General features: G+C 41.8%; 1 protein-coding gene across 1 annotated transcript in view; it reads right to left on the reverse strand.

Moving 5' to 3' along the window:
• SNTB1 (syntrophin beta 1) overlaps nt 1-14,923 on the reverse strand; it is a 240,147-nt gene that overhangs the window by 33,127 nt on the left and 192,097 nt on the right. The window contains exon 4 of the mRNA XM_047842225.1: nt 1,033-1,172. Within this exon, the coding sequence (XP_047698181.1) occupies nt 1,033-1,172 (140 nt within the window). The remainder of the gene's footprint in view (nt 1-1,032; nt 1,173-14,923) is intronic.

Below are 14,923 nucleotides of genomic sequence, written 5' to 3' on the forward strand. Positions count from 1 at the left end.
GACTTTGGCTCAGGTCATGATCTCGCGGTCAGTGAGTTCAAGCCCCGCGTCAGGCTCTGTGCTGACTGCTCAGAGCCTGGAGCCTGTTTCAGATTCTGTGTCTCCCTCTCTCTCTGACCCTCCCCCATTCATGCTCTGTCTCTCTCTGTTTCAAAAATAAATAAACGTTAAAAAAATAAAAAAATAAATAAAAATAAAAATAAAAAATAATAAAAAACCATTTAAAAATGTAAAAACCATTCTTAGGTGATGAACTATAAAAAAATAAATAAACTTTAAAAAAATTTCACATTGGGGCACCTGGGTGGCTCAGTCAGTTAAGCATCTGACTTCGTCAGGTCACGATCTAGCGGTTCATGGGTTCGAGCCCCGCATCGGGCTCTGCGCTGACAGCTCAGAGCCAGGAGCCTGCTTCAGATTCTGTGTCTCCCTTTCTCTTTGCCCCTCCCTTGCTCATGATCTGTCTTTGTCTCTCAAAAATAATAAAAAATAAACGTAAAAAAAAGGTCACATGAACAATAGCTGTGCACGGAAGGTCCTAAGAGACAGACACACGCCTAGCAGCCCCACATGCATAGGAAGCACCATACTACTGAGGAAGAACTTGCTATGGGGTCTGTCGTGCCGAGAAAACTTTAAAAAGCACAACAGGACATCCCATGACAATCTCTGCGCCACCGAGCGAAGGATGATTCTCCCTAAACTTCAAGATTGTAAACACATGTGCACAGTTCACCTCAAAAAGAATGGGGTGGAGACCCCCCAGGAAGGTGACTAGGCTGGGACCTTCTCACAGATGTCACTGCTCCTTCAGGATGGATAAAGCAGTTTGTTCTTTGTCTCTGTGTTGCCCCAGGTTTGGCCATAAACGATAATCAATCTACTGGATAAAAACGTGTCGCTCTACTCTGCAGGAGCCCTCAGTTCCTGATGCAACAGGGAGCAGGAATACAATGTGTTGAAATCATTGTAATTGACTAGAAAAGCTTCAAGCTGCAAACACATCAGATTCAAAGACAAGGTCATGGCTACCTGGTGGCAAGAAGAGGGTACGTGTGAACTGGGCTGAACCAGGCTTCCTTCCTCCGTGGCATGCTGTCATAGATTAAAAGATCCTTCTCGGTCAGTACGACCAGGGCAGGCTTCCACTGTTTCTCACTCTCCCCGGGCACCTGAAATGGAAAGCAGGGCATCGTCAAACAACAGGTGAAGGAACAGTGACTAGAAAGGAGAAGCTGGCATCCCCCCAATCAGAAGACCCAACGGTAGGAGTCCTTAGTTCAGGTTGTGAAATCCAAATGAGAAGAAACCATTCACGGCCGCAGGACTCTTGATCCTTGAAACTGTGTTTCTCAAGGGCCCCGGTATGTGTCGTCAGTACAGCCAAGAAGCAGCCCAACTGTCAGACATCTGTCTCTGTTTCTCACCTGCCAGTCAGCACTGAAATCATTATTTCATAGTGGCATGCAGATGCTTGGGGGAATAAGCACGCCCAGATGGCTCTCTGGTAGAGTACATTGTTTTTATTATAAGATGGTAAGGTTTGAAAGCTTTTGAAGAATATCCACAGGCTCTGAAAATGTATTATGGAGGCAAATGTCTGTCTGGAGAGGTAGGAGACATCACAGCCTTTCGCTTTGACTGTTTCTGTGATTCGGGCACCATCTTAAAATTCTCTTAGTTCCACTCAGCACAGAAAGTTCCTTAACCCAGAGGGATGAAATGACCTGGCAGGGATACGAGAGGATTAAAACATCAGTTGGATGTTTGGACCAGGTGACCCTTAAGGTCCCTTCCAATCCCGAGAGTCAGTTAGCTCAGGTCTTATCTCACGAGCCACCCCTCTCTGCCCAAACTCTGATGTGCTGATGTGTGATATGATGATGTGTTGATCATTCCCAATTCTGCATGTGTTCTTTCATCTGTGAAAATTCCCCCCTTCCAATTTGAACGTTGGGTCTTGGGATACATCTTGATGCTCAGTTTGGAACAACTCAATGTGCTAGCCTTGGTACTCAAAGCATGGATCATGTTCCAGTAGCGTCAGCATCACATGGGAGCTCGCAAGAAATGCAGAGCTCCAGGCTCATCTTAGACCAACAGAATCAAAATCTGCATTTTAACAAGATCTTCGGGTGACACGTATGCTCATTAAGGATTAAGAACCAGTGCTCTAGATGAGGTTAAGGTTTTCTTTGACACTGGTAATTCAGTGAAGATTCAACCCTTTCATAATAAACCATAATCCAAAATCTATTCAAAATTAAATGAGGCAGTAAGATAAATAAATGATAAAACTAATTTCTTCCCTTTCTATTTGTATTGTTACCTTTTCGTAAGTGCCACAATGACATCTGTATTGAAGTGGCTTTAAGATTGAATGATCACAGTAGAGAAGGTGGGCAGGATTGTGGAAGGGGTGAGCTTTGTAGGTCGTGTACTTTTATGGGCTGCTTGACTCTGAGTCCCTGCTCCATTATTTATTGCCCCTGTGACTTTGGGCAAGTTATTATTCCCTATGCGTCTATTTCCTCACTGATAAAATTGCACAGACAATGGTTAAGAGTGTTTTCTCTGCAGCTAGAGCGCCTGAACATAAATCACAGCTCCTCAATTCACCAGCTGTGGGATCTTGGGCAAGTCAGCAAATCTCTTTGTATCTGTTTCTATATCTGTAAAATGGGGAAATAATAGGACCTATACCAGAGGATTATTGTGGATTGGGTTAAAATGTCTAAAATGCTGATCACAGTGCACCATAAGCATCATTTAGAGCCTGTTAAGTGGCATATACCTCATAATGCTACAGTGGAGACTAAATGAGACTGTGCACGGGGCACCTCGCTGGTTCAGTCAGTAGAGCATGCAAGTCTTAGTCCCAGAATTGTAAATTCAAACCCCAAATTGGGCGAGGAACCTACTTTAAAAGAATTTTTTTAAGATACATGAGACAGTGTACATAATGTGCTTAGCATAATATCTGGCAGATGGTAAGACCCTCCAGTGAAATTTAGGGTGGGAAAATTGTAGCAGACTCACTGAATTCTAAACTTGTCAAAAAGGTATTCATTGGAAAGGCAACAGTATGACAAAGTACTGGTTTTCCTTGAAAAAAATTATAAGGCAAGCCAAGAATATCCTTGGTGTTAACAATTTCAATTCATTCTTTTCCCATCCATTCCAAAGTTGTCCTAGGAAGAATTCATTACAAAATGATCATGCACCCCTTACAGCAATTCCAAATAAAATCTCCCTTTCAAGAAGGAAGAAATCCTCAAAAAGCTATTTAGACTAGAATGTGAATGACTACCTGGCATATTTCTCCCATTATGCATTTCATACATATATAAAAAAAAATATCCAGGGTTAGCCTATTGCTTTTTCCAATGGAACAATAGCACCTTTAAGAGATCAAAATGAACTGATACAGAAAACAAGGTATTAGTAACCCACAAGGTGACCACACTATAGTCTCAAAGCATAAAGTGTTTGGGAGTTTGGAGTAAATTTTTTCCAGCCTCTACATTAAACTTAGCAAATTACTTTTCCAGTTCATTAAATAGGACTGGAAAAGCTACAAATGATCCTCCCCAAAGTGCCTATCTTCCTTACCTAGTCAGATCTGATCCATTAACTTTGACTGGAACCATTTAAACGTGAATACAACTAAGCATCATTCTTCAAGAACAATATTAAGTTTGCAAAAATAAACCTTACCAGTGAATGCCAACAGTAAAATACAGAAATTTCTAATGGTGGAGTCACAAACTCACCCACATGTCAAATGGTATATATATGTATGAATAATTCTAAAGCCCTAAAACACAAAATGGTTTATTAAAGACTGCTTCATGGATTTGTTAACTGTGCCGTAAGAATACTCAGAGTGGACGTTTTCCACTGTTCGTGTGCGCAGAGCTTTCATTTTAATGCTATCTGAATGCTTGAAGCTAGAAATCGGCCCATGAGGACAACAGACTTCCAAGGAGAAAAATGTTATGTTGAATACAGGTTTCTAAAACCATACTTTATGCCACGTGAGCTTCGCATTTGCAAAGCCTTTCAAGAACACTTTTCTTCAGGCTGGAGTATTTGTGCTGTTGTTCAGTGACAACTTCCATTATAAATCCAAATTTCCTGGCACCCAAATTTTCCCCAGCATTAATGCAACAGTTCTGGGACACGTCTACATTTTATTAAAACGTGGCTCCTGAAACAGATGTGACAACTTCCATCTCGATCCCGGCTTCCTGCCATGAGATGCGGCAGCAATCAGCGTCTCAAGAACTGATCGTGTTTCTCATGAAGAAGGCAAAGGGGAAGAAACAGAAACAGACACACAATCCTGAAATTACTCCGAAGCACATCTGTGGTGAACTGAATCCTGTCTCCATGGTCACTTCTGTGGAGCACGAGAGAAAAGGTTGACAAAATGGCAAGAAGAATTTGAGAGAGTGGAAAGAAGTCTCTGCTAACAACTGAGGGAAGTAGAAATAAATGTATGAAATGAACATGTCGTATATCTTAAACCCAGGCAATGTTACATGTCAATTCTATCTCAATCAAAAACACCTGAGGGAAGAACAGTCACTGAATCCTCTGTTGGAGACAGGTTTCCTACGTCATTGAGGTCAGGAGGAACTTTCAAACTTTTAAAATTCATTGGACACATCACATCATTCATTCATTGTGATCACATCACAAGTCACGGAACAAAATGGGGTTCTGGATGGGGTTCCAGCCTGGCTGAGATCTGAGACTTTATGTCTTTATCCTTCCATCACCCACACCTTTGAGTGAGGTTCCTAGCAACCACTGGGACACAGTTAGAAGACTGCTGACCGTGTTTCCTCTAAAATATCTAAAAGCTGAAGATTATTTTCAAAGAGACAGTTTGACCAAAACCTTTCAGTGCCTTTTTTGCAGGTATTTCCAGAAGAAATAATACTGTTGCTTAGGCAAAGCTGTAATGATGAAATTAATGAATGCATATTGAGTGCTTAGAAAAGTGTCTTACATACAGTAAGCAAGCAAACCTTTAAAAATATTAGCTATTCTAATTCCAAGAAATACATGCACCCCATGTTTACTGCAGTATTATTTACAACATACAAGTTATGGAAGCAACCTAGGTGTCCACTGACAGATGAATGGATACAGAAGATGTAGTGTGTTTACACAATGGAATATTACTCAGCCATAGAAAGGGATGGGATCTTGTCACTGGTGACAACATGGATGGACCTAAAGAGCATAATATGATAAGTGAAATAAGTGATATGGAGAAAGACAAATAATATAAGAGTTCACTGATATGTGGAATCTAATATGACAAAACTCATCAAAGAATAGAAACAGATTCAAATACAGACTGGTGGTTGTCAGATGAGAGGGGGATGGGAGGATGGGTGAAATAGGTAGAGAGGAGTCAAAGGGAAAAACTTGCAGCTATAACATAAACAAGTCACAGGGATTCAAGTACAGTATAGGGAATATAACCAAAAATATTGTAATAACTTTGTATGGTGACTGACGGTAACTACACTCACCATGGTGATCATTTCGTAATTTATATAATTGTTGACTCACTATGTTCTACATCTAAAAGTAATATAATATTGTATGTCCACTATATGTTGATTAAAAGAAAATACCAGATATTCTGATCGCCACATCAAGTAAGAATAAACGAATATCAAACAAAAGATGTAAGTAAACTTGGGCAAGAGTTCCTTGCCTTCACGGGTCTAATGTCCTCCCTGGTGGGAGAATCGGCTAAGACAAAGTTATTGCTAACAGCCCCTCCAACTTGAAAATCAGATCATCTTTTTCGGTTCAAAATTCCAGGCTACTAGGCTGGGACCGCTTTAGTTACTAGGACCCTTGCTTTATACATCTCCTTTGTTCTGCGGGTTCTGTTCACAGGGGCAACAAACAATGTATGGGTCTTTTTTTCTCTGCTTGTGCCAAGTCACTCTTCCTAACGTGCTTATTTTCTAACTCCTACTTGAACACAGGGGTGGCAGGGACAGCTCAGAGGCTTTGGAGCCAAACGGCAATATCTTCAAAATCTGGCTTTGCCACTTCTCAGCTGAGGGATTTGAACTGCTATAAGCATTTGTTCACTGATGTGTAACATGCCGATCGTGGCCTCCTGTGCATATTTTATGAGGATTAAATGAGAGAATGTATATAAAGCACTTCCCATATGGCAGATACTGGAAATGTTAAACCAGCCCCATCACACACCTCACACAGCTACCCTGCTAGGGAGGAAGGTCTGGAGACCAGGTGAGTGACTAATAGGATAAATCAAGTTCACAGAGGAAGAAGGTCAAGCACAAGTTTTGTTTTGGAGATCATGGCTATCTCGGCAACTTTTTACTTTAAGCCTTTTCACTTCAGATTGCTAGGAACTTAGAACAAAGGACCAGATACCAGGGTAATAATAATTAGCAGTTATCAACTTCCAAATGCTTTACAAACATTAGGTAATTAATCCCTGCACCAACTCTCAGAGAGGCAGATAAGGATCCCCGCCAGTTCACCAAAAGGAGAGGAACAAGTTTCAATGCAGCCATGGGAACACAGGGAACACGGTACAAAGTCACAACCTGCAGCCTTCTTCTGGCTGGCCCTGAACAACCCCAGGACCCAGCAATCGGGAACCTGGTGGGACACCCACACCTGGATGCAGAACAGGATGGAAAGGAAGCGAAGGCAGAGAATGGGAAAGAGGACTAGAAGGCAAGTTCAGAAACAGAGCTCTGCAGGGGCCTTAGCTCCCCTGGACTCGCTGCTCTCCTCTCACGCAACTCCCAAATTGTCTGGCACCCAGATCACGTGGCGAATTCATGGGTGGCTTAAAGTGGGGGAGCACACTGAATGATCCATCCTGTTTGGTGGATGTCAAGACAATGATGAAGAGTGTTAGAGCACGCTGAAGGAAAATAAGGAAAGAGAAATATGGTTTGACTGCGGGACATGTAGGGAGGGTATCATTTTTATACGTCGACATTCCCAATAGCCGCAGTCCCCAATTTCAAATTTGCTCCCTCCTGCCAAATTCTGAAACTGGCTCTGGAATTCTATAAGCCATATATAATAAAGCCCCAGACTCAGGGTTCATGATTAGAAGTCTCACCAGAGTCAACGTACAAGTTAGCATGGTGGGACTTTGGTGCTTGGGTTACAGAGAAATCATCTCGGGGGTTGGCAGGACCATGCTCCCTATACAGGTTCTAGGGAAGAATCCTCCCCTGCCTTTTACAAGTTCTGGTAGCCACCAGTATTCCTAGAAGCTTTGTTAGTCCAATCTCTGCTTCCATTGTCACACAGACTTCTTTCTACACGTCTTTATGTGGCCTTGTCATCGGGACACCTGCCACCGAATTTAGAGCCCACCCAATTCCAGTATGAACTCAACTAATTACATCTGCAAAGACCATATTTCCAAATCAGGTCACCTTCTGAGGTCCCAAATGGACATGAATTGGGGTCAGGGGAGTGTGGGGTAAAGACAAGAAACTAATCATAAGAAAATGGCAAGAACCCACTATATTTTCAGTTAGTTTTCCAGGGTTTTTTTTTTTTTTCTCTTTGAACATTTGCAAACATGGAGTGAATTTTTTTTTGAAAGTTATCTTATTTACTGAGCATGCAGAAGGTCAGATGCTAATGTACTCTAACAGAACCCTTTGATGACTCTATTAAAAGTAATGCCTCGGTCTCTAGGACTTCATAATGAAGTCAACCTTAGGGCAGATCACATGTATCCAAAGAGATAAGTGCAGAGCTAAGGTTTTAAATCTCCTTTCATCATACAGCATCATGGAAAGATGAGGCAGAAAGCCCATGAAGGTCTAGTCCCCATCAAGGCACAGAGCATTTCAACCACATGAACCTGGCCTTTCAATTGTTTTGCTTCATTTGGTTACTGCTAATGAGACAGCTCTTCAAAATGACAACATTCTAAGTATGATACATTCCAGGAAGTGATTCCAAGATCTCTTCTTGCTCGATAAAGATTGCTGGATTCTACTTGGATTACTCTGTAGCTCAATGTCACTTTCAGTTCAGGCTACGTATAATCAAGTTGGACTAATAAGCTGGAAGAACCAGATCCAGCTACCCAAGCCTGTGTCTCTTTAAGTTTAGGATGATTTTCTACCCTACGCCCTTCTCTGCCTTTGAAAAGCAGAATGACAACCTTACTGGAGAACCCAACTACAGGAAGGAGGAGTACCACTCCATTTCTGCCCATTGCCTATGTCAATCTAATGAACTCCCCCTCCAAAGAAAGACGTGCTGTGACTCTAATTGTTCAGATCTAGAGCTGTCACTGGGTCTTTTTAATAGCAGGCATTGTCACGTTCATCACAAGTAGGTATCTGTGGTCACTACCCACTCATTGCGTTATCACCGTATCTGCATGGTAGAAACACGTACACTGGACTGGTCCTAGAGCAGACTGGCCATTTTGGTCCACACCATTAACATATTTCAATACCCAAGCACCCTAGCTTCAAAAGAGGCCAAAGGAGAAAAGACACATCACTCTGACTATGTTCTATATTATGCCCCATTTATCTGGGTTTGGCATTCATTAGGGCTTATTGGGTATTTATGTAACTATTAATAAATATGGTGGGGTTTTTTGTTTTGTTTTCCACGAGTACATCATTCCCTCTCACTTTCAGTTGGGAACCCCAGAAAGGAGAAGGGGTGCATAGTAGTTACACTATCCAAGTCCTACTCTGAACCATCTAATACTCAGCATTCTGGGAGAAAACCAGGCCATGAACTTGGGCCCCCAAACTGGATTCTGCTATGTGTCCCCTTGTGTCCATTTTGAATAATTCTGCTTGTTATTTTTCCCTGCCTGCATTAGTTTTTATTACTAGACAGTTTATTCTCTTCTTCCTTCCAGAGAGGCCCTGGCCCCATGACCATTGACTAGTCTTACCTCTCTCACAACTACCTAGATCCAGACTAGCCTAACCTGTCAATCCCTTAACTCATTAGGGAGTCTATCTTGCCAACCATTCTGTGTAGAGTCAGAAGATTTATTTGTCTCCTTCCTCAGTGCCTTGGCTCAACTGAAAACACCCTAGGTTTCCCCCCAGGACATGCGACTTCTATTGGACACTTCCTAACACCAGCTGTTTGAAGTGGAGACCTGTTGTCTGTATGAAAATAAATTACTTACAGTGCTTCATATGGGTTTGTTCTTTTGAACCTGTAAACATTCCCTTTTGTCTTATTTACTTGTGTGCTCAGCTCAACCTCTTCTGAGAAAAGTCCAAAAGTGAATTTCAACTCCATGCCTTGTCTGAATTATACAATTATAATTGAGTAAGGTTGAAATTGTTTGGGATTTACTCTATCTTTGGGTCTCAAAACCAGTAGTAAGTTAGAAGGAGCACTTAGAAGAGCAAGATTTAGAGAGAACGTGACATGGTAGATTTTGAGCTTTTTAAATCTGACAGTTCAAAAATCTACATGACAGGAAAGAATGCTCCCTTATTAAGGGAGGCTATGCTGAAGGAGTAAACATGTATTGAGAGCTTACTCTGTGATAAGAAGGACTGTGGATTCCATTGTGTCTCCCCCTCCTCCAAATTCAGATGATTCAGCCCTAACCTCCAATATCACAGAACGTGACCATTTTGGGAAATATGGTCATTGCAGACGTAGTTAGTTGAGATAAAGTCATACTGGAATACAACAGACCTTAAGCCAAAAGGCTGGTGTGCTTATAAAAGGGGAAATTTGGCCACAGGCACACACACACGGGGAGAAAGTGACATGAACATGAAGGCCAAGCTAGGGGTGATGTATTTACAAGCCCCAGAATGCCAAAGATTGCCAGCAAACCACCAGAAGCGAGGAGAGAGGCATAAAGCAGATTCTCCCTCACAGCCCTCAGAAGCAAGGAACCCTGGTGCTGCCTGATTTGTGAGTTTCTAGCATCTGGAACCATGAGACAATACACTGCTGTTGTCTAATCCACCAGTTTGTTGTAGTTTGTTACTGGAGCCTTAGGAAATACTACACGCACCATGCTAGTTTCACCTCCCTTAATCCTTTCGACACTTTGAGGCATTTATTATCATCTCCATTTTACAGAAGAAGAAACTGTGGTTCAGAGAGGCCAGGCACTAGCCAATGTTACATAATGATAGTTATAAAGCCACTTAGGTGCCTTCCTGACCTCAAAGCTGTGATATTTTCAGATCACAAAGCTGCCGCTCATAAGAAAGGAAAAGGGGGATGATGTGGGGGCATGAGGGCAAAGGTGGGAGGACAGACGGCTGGGAACTCAGCTGTAATGTCTCCCGTGGACTGAGGTGCACAGTGTCCAGCTATGGGCAACTCTGCAGCTGACTAGGTTGCCCACTGGGCAACTTACTTCTCGCCCTTCTTTCCCACCTCCTGGCACGGGGCCTTCACTCAGGCCAGACATCGGTTCAGGGCAAGCTCCTCTGAGTAATCAAAGCTCTTTATTCCCCAAGTCTCACATCTGATTAAAATAATTCAAGACTAAGTTGTAAATGACTCATAACCCTTAATATGTCTTTCCACTAAGGGATATTTCTATTTATAACGAGTGGCTGGGACAAAATTAGTCTCCTGTGTTACTCTTCATTGCACAATTGGAGGGCTAGTAAGTGAAACAGAGTTTGGTTTCTAAAGGCAGCAAAATATTCCATTACACCATAAATTTAATTTGCATGTTTTTGTTATTTTACCAAACTCTATTCTTCGCTGATGGTACCCACTCCAGCACAAATATCTGACAGTTCTAAGTCCAACTTAATGTGCCGTGCAGTTTTAAATCAACCATGCATCCTGTGTTCAGCAACATATAACAGAGTACAGTAGGCTAAAAATTAGCATCCGGATATCTGTAACTATCAAACTTTCCTGGATATTTGAAACATTAGGAAGTGGTTCCTGACCCTTCCAGCTCATGGCCTAGAAAACACTAGATTCAAACAAATAATCGCTGCATTAACAATAAAATCTTCTAGACAAGGAGTCACAAATTTGGAGACTACAGAGGACCGGATATAAGAAAACAACAACAACAACAACAACAACCACCCATATCCCACTCTTTGGGGAGCTTGTTTTTAGCATTAGCCTATCATTACCAGAAAAGATGGTAGGCATGGCATGGCCAAAAGAAACATTTCAAAAGAACCCATCAGTTTGTATTACAAAATTTTTTTTTAACATTTACTTATTTTTGAGAGGGAAAGAGAGCACGAGCAGGGGGTGGAGAAGAGAGAGAAGGAGACACAGAATCTGAAGCAGGCTCCAGGCTCTGATCTGTCAGTACAGAGCTCAGCACAGGGCTTGAACTCACGGGCCACGAGATCACAGCCTGAGCCAAAGTAGGACACTTAACCAACTGAGCCACCTGGATGCCCCAAGTTGTATTTTTTAAATATAAATTCTCCCTATTTTTTTTAAAGTTAGTGTATTAGTTTCTTATCACTTCCCTAAGAAATCACCACAAAAACTGGTATTTATTCTCATACAGTCTGGAAATCAGAAGTCCTAAATCAAGGTTTTGGCATGGCTCCTGCCTTCTGGAGGCTCTAGGGGGAGAATCCATTTCCTTGCCTTTTCCAGCTTCTAGAAGCTTCCTTAATTCCTCCGTTCATGGCCCCCCCATCACATTGCCTTTCCCCCCTGTGTTTCTGTCAGAGCATCACCTCCTCTTGAGTCTCACCCTCCTCCCTCCGTCTTAGAAGGACCCATGTGGTTAAACTGCCTCCTCTCCAGATGATCCAGGATAATTTGCCATCTTGAGATTCTTAATTACATCTGCAAGGTCCTTTTTCCCATCCATTTAAGACAACATGTCTATAGGTTTGGAGAATTAGGATATGAACATCGTTGGGAGGCCATTATTCTGCTTACCTCAGTTGGCAATTGATTCAAGTTAGAAAAATAACATACGGAGTGAAGTGATACGAAGTTTGGCACTTCTTTAAAAATCTCCAGCATGTCTTTTTCCCCTGCCCAACCATCAAAATGGGTAAACAGACAAAACAAGATGGACAATGATAAAAATTGGGCTATGTGCACCTGGAGGTTCATTGTTGTTTTTCACTATTGCTATGGCAAAAAATTAAATTCCTCTAATAAAAATTTTAAAAACTAAGCAATATGGAGACTGAGAAAATACACTTGCAAGCGAGCTAGGCATGGCCCCAGACTGCCAGCCTGCTGTCACATAATGAGCACCTACTTGAGAAATACACAAGGACACAATGCCTGAAAATGAATTCACAGAACTCACATGCAGGTTCCACACATGCCTTGTGCTCCTCAAGGGCCCCAACATTCTGCTGATGTGCAAGTGTGACCTGAATTAACTGAAGGCTGGGGTATAACAGGGAGTATAAGCTGTTGAGATACACTGGCTAAGAGCAACCTCCATTCCATCCTCAAAACGTGTGTGTGTGTGTGTGTGCGCGCGTGTGTGTGTGTTTACTCATCGTTCCCTAGCTGGTGGCTCTCTTGAAGAAATACCATCTTTGTCTCTATAGGAAAGGTGTATACCAAGAAAAAAAAAAGTGGGCATCTAGTGCAGGTGATTAAGCGAAGGGTCAAGGAAAGATATAAGCTAGTGATCTCTCTTGGAAAGCTTAAGTTTACTGGAGAAATTTTTATACACTGGGCTTCAAGATTTGGGGACTCTCAATGTTTCTGAAACACAGCTCTCACAAATGACAAAGGTCTCCATAATAATCCTCTGCCTCTAACATGCTACCTATTTCTTCCCCTTACTTATTCCCCCTAACTTTTGAAAAATCACCCTCTGCAAATTCTGATCTTGTGTGGGATGACTGTCCTGAGGGGCTTATGGTTCCATATTTTATCTATGTATCCAGGGTATCCACATAATGCCTGGGATATAATGGGTGTTCCATAGACTCTGGATGAACTCTGAATGACTGGAGCCATACCCAGATAAACACTATAAACTGTCACTATCCAGCATTGTTTAAAGAGCCCAGACACCCATGATCTATGTGTCTCTCATGGATTTTCTTCATCCACCCAGGGCTCCAATTCCCTGCTCCTTTCACAAGGAGGGAGCTGTCCAGATTCAGCTTCCAGAAATGGATGAAAGGCTGCTTCTAATCTGTGACACTCACAGATAATTAAATTAGACTCTTCTCAGTCTGGTGGGGAAAGCTATTTTATATTTTCATTAACTCCAAAGGGCCATTTCAATTACAGTCCCTGTTTGGTAAACAAGTTATCTTTGACTTACAGCCTTTACTTCTCTAATGCCTAGGAAATATGCCCTTTAAAGGGATGCTGATGTGCCGCAGAAATTTCATAATTTGGTAAAAAAGTTATCTTTTGAAAGGCAGTTGACATTATCATTAAATCCAAAAGGAGCAAGTTCTTAAAAGAAAAAAAAAGGAAATGCTTCAGCATCTTCCATTTTGTTTTCCCAGGGTGTGTCTGTGGGTTCCTTTGTTGATTTTCTCATTTATTTTTCCTTCAAAGGAGAAAGCCAAGAGTGCTTTGAAGGAGGAAGACTGTTAAAACATAGGGAGTATCTGGCTTCAACACCATGTCAGCATTATCTAAAGTCATGCCCTGGTTCTAACAGCTATTCAGTAATGTCAGACTCCATAACTCTATTTACTTTATGAAAGAAATATCAACATGTTTGCTTTCAGTTGGATTTATCAAATTTTCAAGACTAAACAAACAAAAGCAAAAACGAATTTATTTTGGAGATATCTTAACCTTTGTGTGACCAAGGACCAAGTGACAAATTCCAAAGTCTACTTATCCTACTTTAGTTCAAATGCCTTCATAACCGCCCCAACTAGGAAGATTTTTTTTTTTTTTTCCTCTGACCTCCTGGAAGCAAAGAGGCAATGTAGTATTAAGAACATAAATCTTGCTGCCAAACAGTTCTGGTCTGCATGTCAGCTCAGCTACTCACAGTGTGATCTTGAATGAGTTACTTATCTTCCCCATGCTTCAATTTCCTCATCTGTAAAATGGGGGTAATAAAAGTCCCTCTCCCGTAAGACCATTAGGAAGATGGAATCAGATAATGTGTATAAATGGCTTACAGTACTGTGCCCAGCAAAGATCAAGTTTTCACAGTGAGGGTTTCTCAAAATTTGGTCTGCATGTAACCTGCATCAGAATCAGCTGGGCTGCTAGCTCTAAGACCCAGTTATTCAAAAGTGCTAGGGGTGGCAGCAGGAACCTGCACTTAGAGCAAGGACCCCGAATAAGTCTTACGTGTACTATTGCTAGAGAACAACTACAATGAGTGTTAATTACCATTGCCATGATACCATAATGTATACAACACTTGTTCTCCACTAGTGATTTCTAAAGGCCACTACCCTTGGATTCCCTGCCTCGATATCACTGTGGCACTCGGTAAAAATACAGATTCTTAAATCCCAAATCCACTGAATCCCGGTATCTAGAGATTGAGACTACACATCTCTATTTTTGCAACTTCTCTGGAGGCTCTGATACACAGCCTGCTTCGGGATTCGCTGGCCCACACAACTCATTCTGACTGGCTCAAAGCCCTTTATTTTTTAACCATTTAGCCAGTGTCTATGATAAATGTTGGTTGTAGAAATCGGCTGACCCGAAGACAGGTGTGTCTGCCCAAGTATACCTCTGAGCTAAGAGGGGCTCTGCTCAGGGATTATCTCTCCTCATTTCTTCCTATTGTGACATCCATGAATATGTGCTTCCTGGATAGTTTTTCCAAACTTTAGTCACCCATGTACCATTTTCATGAATTTCGTTGGTTCCACTTGTACTTTTATGGGATTGACTGCTAGCCGCTCATCCGGTATCTATTCTTTTTCTTTTAAGTAAGAGGACTCCATAATTATTAGGAGTGACAACG

This window comes from Prionailurus viverrinus, chromosome F2 (assembly GCF_022837055.1).
Source record: "Prionailurus viverrinus isolate Anna chromosome F2, UM_Priviv_1.0, whole genome shotgun sequence".
NCBI classification, from domain to species: Eukaryota; Metazoa; Chordata; class Mammalia; order Carnivora; family Felidae; genus Prionailurus; species Prionailurus viverrinus.